Below are 20,238 nucleotides of genomic sequence, written 5' to 3' on the forward strand. Positions count from 1 at the left end.
ATTGCCATTTCATAGCATGAAACAACTCATGTAAGATGACAGAATAACCCACAATGAGATGTCACACAAAAGTTGGAAGGAAAAATTGAATTCTAACCAAACCAGACATGAACAATGTGATTAAGCATGTTGTCATATTTGCTAACAGAATAGATATAAAGAGAATTCTACATCATAAAGAAAACAGATAATTGAATAGTGTATCAAACACAAAAGCAAATACAGGGGACTGGACTGGAACAGATACAGTTTCATTCAAAGTTATAATTTTAAAGGTGAATTACAGCACATACTAAAAACCAGCAAACTTCTTGTGCAAAAAAAAAACTGCTAGAAGAACACAGTGTGTCAAGCAACATCTGTGGAGGTCAAGGGCTGGTCAACGTTTTAGGTCAAGGCCCTGCATCAGGACTGAGAATGTAGAGGGAAGATAACCAATACATAACAGTGAGAGGGAGGGGTGAGACAGAGGCTGAAAGGTAATAGGCAGAACCAGTTGACGGGTGGGTTATGGGCAGGTGGAGTCAGGTGCGGGAGGGGAGAGGGGAATGTTCAGACAAAGGTTGGTAGGTGATAGGGGAAAACAGAAAAAGGGTCTCTTCAATCCCCTCTCCTCAGACCGAACAGAGATAGGGTTCCTTTGGTCCCCACCTTTCACTCCTTTAGCCTCCACAGCCACCAGCTCCAACAGGATCGCACCACCAGTCATACCTTCCCCTCTTCCACCCTCTCTGCATGGACCACTCTCTCCATGAATCCCTGATCTGCTCATCCCTTCCTACCCACTACTCCCCATCCACTGGAACTTTCCCCTGCAACCGTAGATTTAACACTTGTCCCTTTACCTCCTCCCTGACCATCATCCAGGGACCTAAACAGTCCTTCCAGTGCACCTCCTCCAACCTGGTCTATTGCATTCAGTACTCACGACATGGCCTCCTCTACCAAGCATAAACTAGATGACAGTTTTGTGAAGCACCTGCATTCTATCCGCAAGTCACCCTGGAGCTGCCGGTTGCATCTCATTTCAACTCCTCTTCCCATTACCACACTGACCTGTCTGTCCTTGTCATTTTCTGCTGTTACAGTGAGCCCAATCACAAACTAGAACACCACATGTTCTGCTTGGGTAGCCTACAGCCCAAAGGTATGAAAGCTGAATTTTCCAATTTCAGGGAACCCACACCCCCTGTTCCTTTCCCACTCCCACCGGGTTCTCTCTCCCTTTGTTTACCTTTTTCATTCCTCCTCACCCCATTACCAAGACTCATTAGCCTCCCCCACTTGGCTCCATGTGCCCAGCACCCACATGCCTATCCACCTGGATTTCTTCTCCTTTGGTTCATCTTTCCTCCCCCTCCTGGTTCTATCTATCTGCCCATCATCCCTTCTTTACCTGGTTATCCACCTATCACCCACCAGCCTCTGTCACTACCTTCCACCCCGCCTCCCTCCCTTATCCGTTTCCACCTACCAACCCATCTCAACACACTCCCTCCCCACCTGGTTCCATCTGCCCATCATCCCCTCCCCCCTCATTTGATTCTAATCAGCTACCAGTCTCCGTCTCACCCAACCCTCTCACCTCTGTACACTGGCTATCTTCCCTCTACACTCTCAGTTCCGAAGCAGTGCCTCAACCCCGAATGTCAACCATCCCTTTGCCTCCACAGATGCTGCTTGACCCGCTGAGTTCTTTCAGCAGTTTACTTTTTTGCTTCAGGTTCCAGCATCTCCAGTCTCTTGTATCTCAAAATGCCTTGTAGTCTGCACACCTTGAATCATTTACTACTGGGAATGTGCAAAATATATACTTTGTACTTATACAGCAATAATAAACTAACTTCAAAATGCTTAAGGAGGACTTATTACAACTTCCAAAAGAAGGAACAAATCACTAGAGAAATGCATAAACACTTGCACACTACACAGACATGAGAAGTTTTTACACTCAAAATCCCTGACACTGCATCATCAATTCTGGTGTGTAATCACCAATATATCTGAACCTGCAAAGCTTTGGTTCAATGAATTGTTAAGGTTATTGAATAAACGTATAAACTTGACTCTTTTAGATGTCAAAGACAGTCCCTCAACATTGACCTCCCAACAGGGAGCATAAAGCAGGTCAAATGAAGAGTACAAAACTCATCATCATAAGGAAACTGATAACATTTCAAATCTGTGCTGCCTCATTCTCTACATAAAATTAATAAATATCATAATACCATCTGCACTTAGCAAGTGATATAATACAGACATCAAGCTCCGTGAATGCATCAACTGTACTATTAGCTGCCAGTCTCCACTAATAAAGCTTTGATCTGGTGCATTGACACAGATTAAACAGTTACTCCAATACACTAAGCTAGATCTGATGTTAAACAATAAAGTGTAAAAAAAACTAAGGCACATAACCTCTTTGGAGAAACCAATGGTTTTCTAGTCCCTATCTACATTAAATATGCTCCTAATGTTTAAAACCGGGTCTTGAATTTTTCAGAGAGATAAACTGGTTGGCACCAATGAAGGATAAAAGCACGTTCAGTAACAACTGTGGTTAGAAGTACTTAGTGTTTCCACCAAATCTTTCAGCACATTTCAATCTACAAGCTGCAGCAGGCATCAAGAATTTCTTTACAGGAACTCACAAGTCAGAAGTTTGTGATTTAAAGCTTCACTTCGCAGATCTCAGCACATGATCTAGGGTGGCCACTGCACCACACTATAGTGCTCAACTGTTGAGGGTATTGCTTTCCAGATGAAACTGTGTCTGTCCTCTCAGGTAAATGAAAAAGATCCAATATCGATATTTTTAAAATACACAGTGGATTTCATCCATGTCTTCACTAGTGCTTATCACTGATCTAACCATTTATTTCATTGTTAACTGGGGGACTAAATTTCAAGGAATTAACGTTTATCCCCATTTTATCCACAGTAGGCCAAGGAAATGTTTGAATTATCTTTTCCACTGATATCTCCATGTCCTTCCACCTTTATGAGTGAAGATCAATTATGACCACCATGCTTACAGTAAGTGGGAATAAGGCAGCCAACAGAAGCCAAATTGGTAATCTCCATAAAACAAATAATCAAAAATATTTAAAAGGGAAATAATCTCCCTATGCCTTTCAATTTAGTATGGGTTGTTTTATTTTGTTTTCTTAAAATCATTTTCAACAGTGTTTTTCCAACTACTTCTCAGCTTGCATCTCGTCTTTATTGGGAAGTCCCCTTGCATCTTTATATAAACATTCCTTCACCACCAACAGACTAAATAGGACACACAGCACTTTATTAAATCAACAAAGAACTGCTCGTATTTACTGGGTTCCGGTACAGAATCCATGATCATGATTCAAAGATTTGGCTGTAAACATCAATGAGAAATGTGGTGTCCAATCTAAGTGGAGAGTGGTTACTAAGTGCACTGACAAGGGAATATGCTTTTTTTTATATAAAGAGTGGAAAGGGCTGTCACTGCAAATGTTTCTGCTATAAACAGAAGGGTATCTGCTGCACCCAGAAATCAATCTTCAGACCACGACATTTTCATTTCTATTCCTCACACTGAAGTCACAAAAATAGATTAGTGAGAGAGTATCTAACTGCACATTCTGCGCTGCAGTTATTGGCTCACTCATCCAGTCTGTACTATTGTGCAAAATCCTCGATTCAATAGCAACAATTCAAAGTTAGAGGAATGTTCACTGAGAGCTCGATGTATTCTACTGCACTGTATCCATGCTTCCCTCATTTCTCTCACATCAATGACTTATCCTTCACTCCTCCCGTGCAGGTTTATCCCTCCACCTCTAAATACCACTCATTTGACCCTTCAGGAATCCTGAAATGGCTTAGCCAGCCATTCAATTGCTACAAACCAGCAGCTGTCAGAAAAACACCATTAAAATCTTATGACAATATGTGAGTGTATACGTGAATCTTATGTCAGAGTGAGTGTTTGAAGGCACAGGTAGAAGAAGGGTGTTTGCCTTCTCTGTTTGTATTCTCATTTCTTAAAGTATTTTGTTTCACTGGAACCTGTAAAGTTTGTTTAGTTTATGCTTTCTATTGAACTAGGCCCTACTGCCCGCCCCACACGGTAGTGTAGCGGTTAGCGTAATGCTATTACAGCGCCAGCGACCCGGGTTCAATTCCGGCCACTGTCAGTAAAAAGTTTGTGCGTTCTCCCCGTGTCTGCGTGGGTTTCCTCCGGATGCTCCTGTTTCCTCCCACATTCCAAAGACGTACAGGTTAGGAAGTTGTGGGCATGTTGGCGCCGGAAGCGTAGCAACACTTGTGGGCTGCCCCCAGAACACTCTACACAAAAGATGCATTTCACTGTGTGTTTCAATGTACATGTGACTAATAAAGATATCTTATTATCCACTTTATTGGGCAACTTTTCTTATCCCTGATATGGATTTTTGTAAGGGAATATATTTTGGTCCTGAAACTGTCACCTCCTATACTTTGGCTGCTTACTCTGAGGATGCCACCTATTTTAGTGTTTTGGGTTAGGATTGAGTTAGGATTTATAGGATAGCATTATAGGGATGACAATTCAAGGTTTTCTAGAACGAGTGTTTCTAGCTTGGTCTGATCAGGGCGATTAGGGTTAGGGTTGTGGGTAAAGTATGGGGTCATGGTTAGAATTAGAGCAGCAGTATTGTCCATATTCTGAGAAGTTGAAAGGCATGTGACTGAGCAGGAGGCTTCAATGAGACTGTGGATCACTTGAAGAAAACACTGTCACAAACCTGATGTGTCAAATGGTATATCCTATTTTTCTCTACTTTCTATAATTTGTCTGTGTACTATCCCTCTCACATGACAGTGTTCTTCATCCCTCTTATGTCAAAGGATTATACAGCAGAGGTAGCAATTGAGCCCACTGAGACTGCACAGCGCTCTGGGATAGAGAATGCCACAGATTCACCATCCTCTGAGTGAAGAAATCTCTCATCCAATCCTAAATGGCCTAGCCCTTATTCTGAGATTGTAAACTTAGAAATCATAGACTTCTCAGCTAGGAGCAACATCCTCCTTGCATCCAGCCGTGAGAATTTTGTGATTTTCAATGACATCTCCGCTCATTCTTCTAAACCCTGGAAAGCATAGACCAAGTCTAGACAATCACTTCTTAAATAACAAACCTATCCATCCTTGGAACTAGTCTAGTGAATCTTCATGCGCTCCTTCTATGGAAGGAATATTTTCTTTTGGGTAAGGAGACCAAGAAGTGCACAATACTCAAGGTGAGGTCTCACCAAGGCTCTTTGCACTTAGACCAACATACTGTTTGCCTTACCATTTGAACGTCAGCAATACCCAATCTCTTACCATTTTAAAAGTACTCTGCTTTTCTGTTTTGTGCGCCAAAGTGGATAACTTTGTATTTTTCCACATTCCATTCCATCTACTTTGTCGAAACACTAATTATCAATCTACATCAGTAAATTACTTTCAACTCCACATGCTCTAACCCTAGTGACCAACCTCCTGTGTGGGACCTTATCAAAAGCCATCTGAAAATCCAAATACACCATACCTATTGGTTCACCTTATCCATCCTAAGGATTCAAGTAGATTAATCAAACATGACATTCCTTTCGTAAGTTCTTGCTGACTCTGCTTAATCCTACTTTTTCCCCCCAAAGTATTCTCTTTTTCCATCCTTCATGATGGATTCCAGCACCTTCCTACTACTTATATGTTAGGCTAACTGTTTGGTGATTCCCTGTTTTCTCTCTCCTTCCTTTCTTAAATATTGATCACATTTTCTATTTTCCAATCCACAGGAACAATTCCAAAATATAGAATTTTGGAAGGTAACTGGAGCTCTCACTATCTCCAATGGCCATTTCTTTCAAAACTCTGGGATGTAGATCATTAGCTTCTTGGGATTTATCAGCTTTTAGTCTCTCATACATTTTAAGAAACTAATAATTAATTATTTCCTACAGTACCACATTGTCAGTAGACTCTTCATCCTCTGGTATTTCTGGAAAGTTTTTTGATTTCTTCTATGAAGACAGGCACATCCACATCACTAAAACAGATTATCCATTACAAAATCAATGAGCAACAATTGTGCATAACTTTTTTCTTTACTGCAAGAGTAACCAACTTCCAAGGCGCAGCATTGACTGCAAAGCATTTGTAATGCCCAGAGGTTTCTTAAAAGCAGTATATAAATATGTTGTGTTTGTTCTTGTTAAAATTAAAGTCTTTCCAATAAGAGGTGAACCAAGTTCTAAGTACTGTGGGGTAAAGCCTGCACGACTACAGCTCCAAATGAGATTGGGTCAGAGAGGAACTGAAAATCGGGGTAGGTTTGTGATCTGAATATTACTGCTTTTTGGGAGGAAATGATGAAGTCACCAAATATCAGGCAGAGCAACCATTTCCACTTGAACAAATTCAAAAACATTTAACAAATTTTTGTTGACCTAATCCCTAGGGGATGGGCAAGGTAACATAAAATTAACAGTTTTCTATACTCTAACAACTTCCCGTTCAGATTCTCTTTTCAGTACACTGTGGATCTCACCAGCTGATGCTCCAATCACTCAGAGGCAGTGATGACTCAGAGTCATCAGTGAACTCAAAACATTCACTTGCCTATTTGTCCAAACAGCTTGCCATTATATTCTGAAAAGTGCTGAATACAATTATTAACATTTTAATAGTAGAATATTCATTTAATGGTTGTGTTGAACAGATCAACAGGTTAACAAATTAAGCAGGATATGCTATTAAAGATATATTGCACAATCACAAAAAGGTTACAGCATGGAAGGAGGCCATTCAGCCGGTCATACTGATGCCAGCTCTCTGCAAGAGCAAACCAATTTGTTCCACTCCCCTGCTCTTTCCCCAAAGTTCTGCACTTTTCCCCTCCATTTCAAGCAGTTAGCCAGTTCTCCTCTGAACACAACAATTTAACTTTCCTCCACTATCAGCACTGGGAGTGCACTTGAGACCCTAACTACTCACTGCATCAAAAAAATTCACTTTTAGTTATTTTGCCAATTACCTTCATTCCATGCCCACTGGCTCTTGGCTCTTCCTCTAGTGGGAATAGTTTCTTACTATCATTTTGTCATTTTAAATATCTCTATCAGATTCCCCTCAAACTCCTCTGTTTCAAGTACAGCAAACCCACCTTGTCTGTCTATCCAACTAATTCAAGTCTGTCAAGTCTATTGGATTGTTTTGTACATTTAGGATTATTTTCAAACTCCATTGGTGTCTTGCACACTATCCAATCTGGAGATTATATTGTACTATATAGACAAAAAAAACTGCGCTTTGCTTTTCTCCTTCTGGGCTGTACTCTAAACTAAAATTATCTGTTCTGATCTTTAAACCATCTCTTTCCTGGAGGCAAAAGGAATGACTGGTATAGGATAGCAATATATTTGATGCCTGGAGATATGAGTAATAATCACCATAGCAGGTTACACAGACTACGCATTAAACAAATGTGCTGTACACCCTGATACTCACAACGTATATTCCAAAACAAATACTGGCTTGCTACATGGAGAGTCATACACATTAAGGAAATAAACTGTCTGTGGAAATGCAGACACCAAAGGAATCTGCCCACGCCTTTAAAAATGGGATTATGGAAAAACTACACCGGCGGCGATGGATACTGGTTATCTTTAAAAGCAAGACAGTTTTGCACTGCTTCATTTCTCTTAACCGAAATATTGAATTCACACACACCAAATCAAACGACCACTTCTCACGATTATAGATCAAATGAATCGTTTCCAGCAATCCACAAATAGTATCAAATCACTATTGGTCAATCACTACATAAAATCTCTATTTCTTCTGATCTACCCTCCCCTCGCAGGTCCGAAATCAATCCGGTCATCTCCGAGATCACCTGCAGATAGCCATTCAGACTGTTATTCTAGTGGGCAAGTGATCAAATCATGACTCCCCTGTAAGGCAGTGAACAACAAATCACATGCTAATCCCTACAAACCCCCACAGGACCGTCAACTTTACACGAGCCCCCATAACCTGCAAGACCGACCGAGAATGTTATTGCCCTTCCTCGCAGAGATCTCCACTCCTGAGTCAGTCCCATGTAGCCCCCATAGATCTAGATCCCTTGTCCCCCCACAATCGATACGTGAACCCAGGAGTTAATCGGATCACCAGAGCCCGCCCGGGCTGACGGGGAAAGTTTGTTGCCCAGACTCCGGGTCCCTTGTTGATCAAACCAACCCCCCTCCGGCTCCTGGGGCTGCGAGCAAACGGGAAACTTTTCAGATCCTTCACACAAACTTCCAGCGGCACTGCCCCGGGACGAGGAGCCCGGGAGCCCGGTGAGTGAGAAGGGGGGAGGGGGGAAGCTCACCTCGTCCCCCCGGCCCTCGCCCCCACTCCCGCCCTGGGCAGAGCCCCTCACGCACAGACCGCTGCCGCTCGCCGGCCTCGCCTCGCCCGCCGGGCCGGGAGACGGCCTGCCAGGCAACTGGTAACCAGGGCCACCTCCGCGGCCTGCCTGGCAACTGGTGCTGGGTGCGGTTGCCGGAGCTCGAGTGGATACCCGGCCCCCGGTTGGCTTGGGTCCCCGGCCCGGCCTCCGCGCCGGCATCACTTACCCAGGTCGTCCATGTTCCGGCTGCGAGTCGCCGAGCCCGGCGGGGAGGGACGAGGTGGTGAGGCCGGCGCGGACGCTCCGACAGGCAGCGGCCGAGTGAGGCGGCCCGGAGCTCCTGCTGGCGAGGAGGAGGAGGAGAGGGAGGAGGGGGGGCGTGGGGGGGAGGTGGGACTCCCGGCCAAGCGCGGGCACGGCCGGGGCTGCGCGGGCACGGGAATGGGGCGGGCAGTACGCGCCAACAGCTTGGAGGGACGGCGTGGGCAGCGGCCAATATGTTCCCTTCGTCTCTGTCCCCACCGCATGTCTCCCCGCCGCCCTTCAAACCCCGTGGCACCACTTCAGGTGGCACCGGGCACTCTGCCTCGCCGCATGGCCCCGTCGGCCCAGGGGTAAAGTGCTCCGTCGCCAGGACGCCCCATCCACCGGGCATCACATCCATGACTGCCCACAGGGGGGTCACCTACACTCTTCACCATGGGCATCCCACCCACCATTCATGAACCAGGGGCTTCACAAGTCAGCAAACGTAGATACACCGTGGAAACAGACCCTTAGCCCATCAGTCTGCACCCACCATCAACCACCCATTTACACATCCTACATTTATCCCATTTTTAATTCTTCTCACACTCTATTCAATTCCTCCCAGATTCTACCACTCGCCTACACACTCAGGGCAACTTACAGTAGCAATTAACCTGCACATCTTTGGGAATGTGGGAGGAAAATTGGTGCACCTGGAGGAAATCCACATCACAGAGAGAACATGCAAACTCCACACAATTTAGTATAAACACCCTTTGACACAACCATCACATCCACAACTTGCCACAGGATTCAAATCCATCATTCACTAGGGCGCCAAGTCCACCTCACAGTATAGAGATCCCATCCGTCATTCACTACACACATCACCATTCACCATGAGAATTGCCTCCATCTTTGGAGACCATGTCTACCATGCACCACATGTATCACATCCACTATTCACTGTGGGCATCACATCAACCATTCACCATGAACATTCACCAAGGGCATCAGACCCAGGGACACAACATTGTTCATTGACAATCAACCATTTATGAAGGATGTCATATGCACACTTCAGCATGCACATCTCATCGTTCATACCCCACGCACATCACATCCTCCATTCAGCATGGTTCAGACATTAACATTATTTACAAGGGCATCACATCTATATTCAGGGTGGGCAACATATGAACCCTTCACCACCGACATCCCCTCCACCATTCATCAACAATATAACATCCACTATTCACCATGAGGATAACATCGTTCATTGACCTGGGGCTTCACCTCTGCTATTTGCCAATTGGTAGTTCATTCGCTATTCACCAAGGGCATCGCATCTGTTATTCATCACGGGAACTATATTCACCATTTGCCATGGGCATCACGTCCACCATTCAGCAACGGTAGTGCATCACCTTTTCATCACATGCAACACATCTACTATTCTCTACAAGCATATATCCACCATTCCCCTCAAGAATCATATGATCCACTTGCCACACCTCCAGTGCTTCTTTCTACCTTGCAGATCTGCACCTTCAGTTCAATAACACACTGAAAGACTAGTGCCCACTAGTACTCTACAGGGACAGGCTAATGCTCACCAGTACACTATACCTGGGTCTAGAGCTGGATGTGGACATGGTTCTGGCCCAGAAAATTAGATTGGGCCTGACTTTCTCCTTGCATCCTTTGCTCTTGTGCATCTCATCCATCAGTCCCTGGACAGAGGTTAATTCAGGTCTAGGCACATGGCATTGGAAGGACCCTGGGTAAAGCATGGGGACAGGGGACAATGTCGAGAAGGGTAAGTGGACCTCAGAGCCCTGGCAGACAGCAGGAGGATGGGGGAAGCAAGAGGCTGGATTAGGGTTTGGGTTCTACCTTGCATCTTCAGCCACAACCTCCACAATGATCCTCCTGGTTTCCAGACATTTCTTTCAAGGATGTCCTGGGGATACTCAGGGTTTGTTGACAAGCCTGGGGCAAGGGAGGTTAATATGGCAAACAGCAGGAGAGGACAGCAGGAGGACTACGAAAACAGTGTGTGCAGGCTGGACGGACCCCTTCCTCAGTCCAGATGTGCCCCACCGTCCATGTGTTATATATCACAGCCTTACGTCCATTTCCTCAGGATCTTGTTCCTTCTGCCAGTAAAAAACAGCTTTTCTTTATTTACTCTGTCAAAACGACTTTGTTATTATGAGCTCTTTCATTAATTTCCCCATAACGTTGCTCCAAATTGGATGATTCTGCTGGCCTCTGCTAAAGGCAGAGCATCACAAATAAACCCCCTACATATCCTCTTAAAAGTTTGATATCCAAAGACTTTCTTGAAAGTCGGATTAGATTTTTAATGGTAGTACTGATAATAAAGTGAATATGGAGTAACGAGATTGGGATTTAACAAAATGGGTCATGGAGAGAAAAATGCTTGATGATCCAAATGGCCTGTTTCTATGAATTAACATTTTATGAGTGCTTGAACTGGAAGAGGAGAAGAGGGCAACATTATTAGCTTCCATGCTGGAGGGTGGATAAAAAGCAAACCATTTGCTGCTGTTGATTAGGCTGCACAATTCACTACATTGCTGTTGTTCCCTCATACACCAATCTGAGGAGCACCGTGCACATCAGTGTGCATTCCTCATGTCAATGAGTGTCAGCAGTCTCCGTATCTTTCTTCATTGGAATGCTGGTTCCTGGAATATCAAATTCTCCTCTGCATACTTCCTCCGTGATATTCAAAATTCTTCATTCACCTCGTGGCTTAGCTGGTAAATTCATTGCTCAATGTTATCACAGAGAAACAGGCAATTTGCTCATCAAGCCTTTCTTGCTGATGAGCCGCCTCGTCAAATGTACAGAAATGAGATGCCATTAGACTTTTCTCATCCAAGTGTAACAACTGATCCAAATCTTGTTAGCAGGGCCTAAATATTTAATAATTGTTCTAGGTATCCTAGTGTCTGTTTGATAAAGATCTTTACTTTGAGGTGTTTCCAATTAGGACATCTCAAAATTGGTTTGTCAGTGACCTTAGGACATTGTTATGGGTTCTTTCTGAGGAAGTACTGTTATGACCTAGTAATGTCAGGAATAGTCAGTGTAACCATCTCCCTTGGCAGTTTATAGAAGTTAGACATCTTTCACATAAGTAGCCATGGTAGACTGGGTGATACCTAGACAATTAAAGCATTGAGAAGGAGCACTGGAATGATGGTTTCATGGCTGCAGTGACATGACCTGCTCCTGGCAAAACAGTGTTAGTGATAAGAATTTATTTTTGGAACACCACAAATCATGCTACATTCCAAACAACAACTGTCGACTGAGGCAGTTAGAGCAAGGTAATTGCTGCATGAATATTTGAAATGTACACCTTCAGCATTCTTTCCTGGAGCTAATGTCCATTTGTAAGCCATAGCTAAGTCTACCAAATGTATTTTCACAGAAGCATGGACCTGTAAGTAATTCTGCAGTATTTGGATATTTGCAGTAAAAATCATGAACATTGCCTTTAGTTGTGAAAACTGTTCTGGTAGTTGTTGTTCCACCAGAAGATATAACCGATCTTTATGCTTGAGGCAAAAAGGTAACTGCTGACTAGAGTTAGTACAATGACAATGCCAAAAGTGAAAATCCATCCAATAATTTTGATTAAGGTCAAATTCTGATAATTCTATTCATGAAGCTGGTTCAGTTGTTTGCAATGGCTGAGAGCCACCTTACTTAACAATTAAGAATGAGGGAGGGAATTGGCAAACAGACAGGTAAAAAAACGACTCCATTTATACTGCTAAACATTGTGCTAGATATGACAACACTACAGCAAGCACTCCTCAGTACCTGCTTTCTATTAACTTCAGAGGATTGAACAGTACCCTGTTGAGATGAACCCAAAATTTCTCCAACTGGGTTGCTTAATCTTTCATAATCTCAGAATGGATTAAAATAAAGGATAAGATTTTGAAAGAATCTTTAAAAGTGGTTGGACACAACATCTCCAAAATCAGATTGAGGTTTTTGCAAATGTCTGTGAAGAAATTGTTTATGAAGTTCTCACTGATTGCCAGGTCCCCTCAGTTTTTCACTGTTCTGCAATGCTGCCTGCCTCATTCTAGTTGGCTGTCGGGAGGTGCTCAACAGGGCAAGTGACTTGCTCTCCCATTCCTCCTGCTGCTCAGTCCCCCACCTCCTTTGCAGGAAAAAAAGCTTATTATGTAAATAGTGAGAAATGGCAGAGCTCTGAGATATGGAGGGATCTGAGTATCCTAATGCATGAGTCACAAAAGACTACAATGGAGGTACAGCAAGTAATTAGGAGAGCAGAATGTTATCATTTATTGTTAGAGTAATTGAATACAAAAGTAAAGAGACTACGTTTCAGATACGTATATAAAAGATTGGTGAGACTACATCTGGAGCACTGTGTGTAGTATTGGTCGCCTTATTTAACAAAGAATGTTAACACTTTGGAAGTGGGTCAGAAGTTTACTACACTAGTACCTGGAATAAGCAAGTTGTCTTCTGAGAAAAGTTTGAACAGACTAGACATATAACTGCTGGAGTTTAGAAGAGTTAGAGGGGGCTTGATTGAAACAGTTAAAATCCTTAGGGATCTTGACAGAGTGAAGTGGAGAGGATTCTTCATCTTATGGGAGAATTAAGAACTAAGGGATCACTGTTTAAAAATAAGGCACCACCCATTCAAGACAGAGATGGGGTGCTTTTTTTTCTTTCTGAGGATTGTGAGTCTATGGAACTCTATTCTTCAAAGTACAGTGGAAGAAGAGTGAAAATTTTTACGGCATGGAAAGATAGGTTCTTGACAAACAAGGAGTAAAAGGTTACCACAGGAAGACAGAGTTGAGGTTACAAATAGATCAGCCGTGAACTTATTAAATGGTAGAAGAAGCTTGGGGAGCCATATTGCCTATTTTTGTTCCTAATTTGCATGCTTACATTTTCGTATATTTCAGTTACATAAAGTAGTGCACTATTTATCCTCATCTTCCTCTCGGTATCTATTGACATAATCAACCAGAGCATCCCTACTAATGCAAATAAAAAGAACTGAAGCTGCTGGAAATCTGAAAATAGAAAATACTAGAAACATTCAGCAGGTCAGGCAGCATCTGTTAAAAGAGAAACAGAGTTAATGTTTCAGGTCAGAGACCTGAGCAGTTGAGTGTTTCCAGGATTTCCTGCTTTTATTTCACATCCCTACTAATGCTTCACTTATGTTCAGCTCACTGGGAGTGCTCAGTTCCTTCTTATGTAGTCATATCCATCTCTAGGAATGGCCTCGCTTCCTGCTTCTAAACCGTCACCTACTGAGTGCTGAAGAATCCAACCAACACCCCTGACACATTTCTATATTTCCTTAAGTCATAGAAGATGGCCATTTGGCCCATGAAGTCTCAGCTAGCAATCAGAGCATTCCCATTTTCACACTAATTTTCCCTGCAACCTTCTCTCCCCGCCTTATCATCAACTCTCCCCAGATTCTACCACTCACCTACACACTAGGGGCAATTTGCAGTGGCCAATTAACCTATCAACCCACACGTCTTTGGAATGTGGGAGGAAACCAGCGCACTCGGAGGAAACCCACATGGACACAGCGAGAATGTGCAAACTCCACTCCGACAGCACCAGAGACCAGAATGGAACCCAGGTCACTGGAGTTGTGAGACAACAGCTCCGCCACTGCACCACTCGATATATATGCTGATGCTTAGCACAATAATCTGCAGCCACTGAGTCAGCTACCAAAGGAACATCAACAACACCCACTTCTACTTTTCCACCATTTCTGCTGAGCCCCCACGATCTTTGTGTCATCAGACTGCTTGTCCATTATCCTATCTTATTTGATTTCCTCAAAGGGCGGTTGAAGGAGAGTCTTTGAAAATCATTGTTGGCATCTCAAATTAAATTAAAACTCTTCACAACCTTGGAATCTTTTTGGAACTCAGCTCAGTATCCATTCCCAATACAAAGACTGCCCTCCTCCAATTCCACACACAGCTCTATGCTTACATCTATTGTGAAATCCATTAATTTGTCATCTTTGGATTGACTATTCCAATCTGGATCATTCTTTCCTGTCTTTAAAATTAATTAAACCCAAAATTCTTTCACCTGCATTCAATCTTCTATTAAGCCTCGTTCACCCACTAACCTGTCCCTTACTAACTTACATTGATTGCATGCCCTCCAACAACACAAGTATAAAATTCTCTTCCTGGGTCTAAATCCTTCTATTTCCATACCTTCCTCCAAATCTTAAAACACTTCCCAATATTCTTGTCATTGTATTCCTCCCTCTCGTCATCTTCTGCTTTGGATTTCCCTCAGTGCCTCTAACCATCTCTCCTCCTTCAAGATCTTAAAATTAAACTCTTCCAGGTTTATTCTGTTCATATTTCCAGTTTAGACCTGACATCTCTAATTTTGTATATTTTTCCATAATGTTCTGAATAATTTATTTCCTTAAAGGTGATCCAAAATTGAAAGTTCTTATTGAAATTACAGATGTTCAGTATCAATTTGTGTTCAATAAGTAGCACAGTGTGTACATTCTATCTTTGCAGATCATTCTACACAGCACCAATTAACATCCCTTACTTACCTTCTTGTCCTGCTTTTGTTTCTTCATCAGCTTAGAATTCATCCCTGTGAGACAGTTCAATTTTCCTTTTCAGTATTGTCCCCTTGGTTTAATGAATCATGAACCAAACTGTCTGAAAGCAGTAAGTGACTAAAGGGCTTTGAGCGACACAGCATATGTCATTGAATTCTTAAAGTGATTCAGGAAATGGGTGAGGTTTCATCAAGTACAAATAATAGCCTTGCACTTTAATGCTCTGCGATACTCATGCTATGTGGAAAAAAGAGGTCCGTCATTAATCAGTGGATTATAAAATTGGTGAAAATGTGATCTTTATAGAAGAATATCAACTTCCATTTTTCTTGAGAAATAATATCTCAGAAAATCAGTGGGACTTTAAAAAGAAATTTCACCCCTTATAATTATACGAGGATTCTTTTGCAAAGGTAGCTACATTTGATGTCAGAAACAGTTAACTGATAATATCATGGTAGTTTTTTTTCTAATAATTTGCATTGCATTTAAAAGAAGATTGAAATTGATGACAAATGCATGGCAATTTAAAATTCGTGACGAAAAATATACAAGGCTGTTTGACAGGTACAATATTTTTGGATCATTACTGTTCATAATGTGGGGGGGGGTTTCAATAATTATTGTTATTTTATTAACTATGTGATTACAGCCTGACAGCAATGCAGAGAAAAAGGAAATGCTAAAAATAAATTGGCCAGTTTAAATTGATTTAAAACATTTATTAGGCAAGACTTGAAACTTATAAGATTAGGTCCATTGTACCACAAACATGTAGCCTATTTACATTATGAATGAAAGTCTTTAAAAAAGCTGAGAAAGAATCAAGATTTGGATCTTATTTTCAAATATTCCAAATGTAAAGTCATTGTTTGCAAGATGCATCTAGTTCTGGAATGTATCTCCAGGGCATTTGAATAACAAGTCAAAGCAGGCTACTTTAAGCCTTTATAAGTCACAGGTGAGACCTGTTTTTGTGTTGCATGGAATTATGGGCACATTGCTTTCAAAGTATTATTAATGGATTGGAGATGGTTCACAGAGCACTGACAGTTGGACTAATGGACTAATGAGAAGGACTAATGAAAATACATTGAAATGAAACATGCATCTGATCAACATTTGAAAAAAAGGCCTACAATGTAGACTAGAACAGGATATAGTACTTAAATTGGGTCTGTAACAACAGTATACAAGATAAGATAAGATATTTTTATTAGTCACATGTACATTGAAACACACAGTGAAATACATCCTTTTTGCGTAGAGTGTTCTGGGGGCAGCCTGCAAATGTTGCCACACTTCTGGCGCCAACATAGCATGCCCACAACTTCCTAACCTGTACGTCTTTTGAATGTGGGAGGAAACCAGAGCAGCCGGAGGAAACCCACGCAGACACGGGGAGAACGTACAAACTCCTTACAGACAGCAGCCGGATTTGAACCCAGGTCACTGGCGCTGTAAAACGTTACACTAACTGCTACACTACCATGCCTGCCCATCTACTGTGCATGTCCAAAATTGGGTAATCTAAAATGATACAGGAATTTAGAATTAGTCCCTCCCCTCACCAATGCAGTGGCTACTTGGATCAGGACTCAATTACAGTGAATGCTTTTTGTAAGAAGTAGAGTTGAATGTTTTAGTAGAATTCTAGGGGTTGTGCTCAATGCCTGTGCACCCTTAGTGTAAGACATGAATGACTTGAAATGAACTAAATGTCTTTCATGCAAGACCTCTATGACCAAGAGGGAATGGTTATGTTTTCATTGAGGTTTATTTTCAGTATTCCTCTGGAAGATGAAGACCTGCTGTGAAATAGTTCTATGAATGCTGGTATCTTGTCAAAATAGATGTTTTTAATGTGTGAAGTGTGACACATCGTAGGCAGCTTCAGCTGCAATTTATACTTAATATTCAGACATGTATATGGGCATATTTTAAATAGACCTTATTTGGTAACAGCTCGGGGTAGAAAACCAGTACAACTTTCCCTGACCTTTCCAGTCCTGAATCACTGTGGCCAATTGTAGTTGCCTCACCCCTAGCCTGGCTGACTAACACCCCAGATCGAGGACTCCATATAGCTAAGTGAGCATTTATTCATTCATTCATTAGGGATCTATAGGAACTCTATTTTTAAGAAACTCCATAATGAATGTCAAATGAACAAATTTGACCTACGGCTATTGTAACGTGACCCACTTGAAATGTGAACTGATATGACTGAAGAGGGGCTTTGTACATTGCTACTCATGAATAATCAGAATGTGGAGGATTCAATCTACTGATATAATCTGACACAAAACTCCTGGAGGCATCAGAGATAATTTTGTAAAAGTCATTATCAGCCACTGTAAGTATCATTTGCTATGAATTGGGGCTGCTGTTTATTTCTGAACCAGCCTCAGCCCCTTCCATCAACTAATCATGATTAAAGGATTTTGTGCTGGGAAAATGTCTCCATGGTTTTTCCTGACTATCCAACTGCTGTCAATAGTTATTGATGTTATAGTTTTTGTAGTGACTACACAAAGTTAATGATGTATCTCACAAACACAATAACAGTTAAGCATGTGAAAATCTCCATACCCTTTTTTTCACTGAGGGTTCCTTTACACTTACAACTGAATGTCTAAGATTTCAGGTTCTGCTCAGGTTTCATGTGCACTCACATGACCTAGCTGCTGCCTGTCTGAACCTGAACTGCCTTGCCCAACCGTGAGCTGTGCATATAACTGGACACAGACACAGGCTGACCCCTTTCCCAACAGTTCAAAATATAAATCTTCAGATAGCTTTGAAGGCTTGTCATGTGCCTGGGGGTAAAGTGAATTTGCACACCATGTGAAGCAACGTGAGATTTGTTTTTGTAAGGAGTTTCAACATTCATCCTGGAGTGAGTTCAGCCTGTTTATACATTTGGTCTCACTGAGAATCTGAAATTGGTTTGTCGTGGTGTACGTGTCCCTTTAAACACTATCCCAAGGCAGTCTATCTGGAGAGTCAGGGAGTCAAAAAGTAAGGAAGAGGCTACAGGTCTGCTGATTCTGTGCCGACCATCAAATGCCCATTTACATTAATCCTACGCTAATTCTATTTTATTCTGGCCACATTCCCCTTGGATTCCATTACTCAGTTACACACACTAGGGGCAATTTACTGTGGCCAATTAACTTCTCAACCTGTGTGGGAGAAAACCAGAACAGCTAGAGGAAACCCACACCCGTCACATGGAGAACGTGCAAACTCCACACAGTTCTGGAGATCAGGATCAAACCTGTGTTATTGGAGATGTAAAGCAGCAGCTCTATATTAGTGCTACTGTGCTGCCCAAGGTTCCGGTTTCTAGGTCACAGAGGTGGGATTATGGCAGTGAATTTATTCCCATCTCTGTGCCAAGTCTCCTAGCCCTTGATCTAGTTTCCATTAGACCATAAGACTTAGGAGCAGAATTAGGCCATTTGGCCCATTGAGTGTGCTTTGCCATTCGATCATGGCTGATTTATTTTTCCCCCTCAACCCCATTCTCCTGCCTTCTCCCCATAACCTTTGATGCCCTCACTAATCAAGAACCTATCAACCTCCGCTTTAAATATACTCAATGACTTGGCCTCTACAGTCGTCTATGACAATGAATTCCACATATTCACCACACTCTGGCTAAAGAAATTCCTCCTCATCTCTGTTCTAAAGGGATGTCCTTCTATTCTGAGGCTGTGCCCTCTGGTCATAGACTCTCGTCCATCACGTCCACTCTAGGTAATATATTCCATGTCATCTTTCCTCTGTGTTGCCCAAAACTAAATGCTACCCAGAAGATTAAAAGACATTGCAAGTGTGCCATAGTCACCTTTTTCCAGGGGGAGGTGATTGAGGGGAGGATGTGAACTTCAAATACAAATGGGCTCACCATACCCCTGCCTTAGCACAGTTGGTGGACCAATCGCCCAACCCCAGCAGTCCCAGTTGCTTAACCTTCCATTCTCACGATGTACCTTTGCTAACAATACCTCACCCAATACTTTGCCTGCTCTTTTTGCACCAACACCAACATCACTAGACTTCACTAATGACCATTTTCCTTCTCCAGCAGCACTTCCATCCCTTCACCACCCTCTCTGCAAGGGAAATTGGTCTTGACCTGTTGCTCCGTTATACGGAATGCCAAGTGGGCTGTAAGGAATTGTTCTCTTTACACCATGTCATCCCAAAATATACCACCACCCTCCCCCAATTTTTTCCTTCTAATTCTTCCTCCCTTCCACCTCTCCCCTATGCTTTGTTCTTCATCCCTTCTCAACCTCATCACTTTCCTATTCCTCTTTTCCATCCCCTCCTCCTTCCAACACTCTCTATCTAATCATTTCCCTTCCCTACTTATCTGATACCACTCCTCATCATCAACTTCTTCCTTCTACCTCTCCCCATTGCCTCCTTCTGCATCTCCTGGCTCCTTTGCCAAGGCTCATTTATCCCCACCCCTTTAATCTTGTTTGCAATTTCAGATATGCAGTGCCACAGGTGATTAACAACTATTTCTGATAATAATAAACTGCCCTGTGAATATGGGCAAGTCCAAAAACTGAAAGGCTGTAGAGATACATTCAAAGGTCAGACTGGCTTGATATTTTCTTATATAAGATATTCTGTTTGGTGCATAGATTTTAAACAGTGCACACATGACCTTTACTATCTCTGATATCCTTCTCCACCATCACAGGACATTTTCCAATACTGAAGCTGTGTTCAATGTTTTCTCATGTAGGTAGAAGTTATGAGAACAAATAAACTACACAAGATGGGCATAGAGCAGTGAGCAACTTCACTGAAAAAGGCTGTGCAGAAAACAATTTTTTCTCAACAGAAATTGGAGATGAAAGATCTTCCAGTGACCACCATTCAGGCTGCTGGAATT

General features: G+C 42.4%; 1 protein-coding gene across 2 annotated transcripts in view; it reads right to left on the reverse strand.

The window, feature by feature from the left end:
• Positions 1-8,875, reverse strand: part of pxna (paxillin a) — a 125,037-nt gene extending 116,162 nt beyond the window's left edge. Inside the window, exon 1 of one of the 2 annotated variants that reach the window (XM_052032252.1) lies at positions 8,637-8,875. In XM_052032252.1, coding sequence (XP_051888212.1) covers positions 8,637-8,649 — 13 coding nt within the window. In that variant the 5' untranslated portion in view covers positions 8,650-8,875. The remainder of the gene's footprint in view (positions 1-8,636) is intronic. The other variant, XM_052032255.1, reaches the window with a different exon arrangement.
• Positions 8,876-20,238: the final 11,363 nt, after the last annotated feature.

This window comes from Pristis pectinata, chromosome 17, assembly GCF_009764475.1.
Source record: "Pristis pectinata isolate sPriPec2 chromosome 17, sPriPec2.1.pri, whole genome shotgun sequence".
Classification (NCBI taxonomy): domain Eukaryota; kingdom Metazoa; phylum Chordata; class Chondrichthyes; order Rhinopristiformes; family Pristidae; genus Pristis; species Pristis pectinata.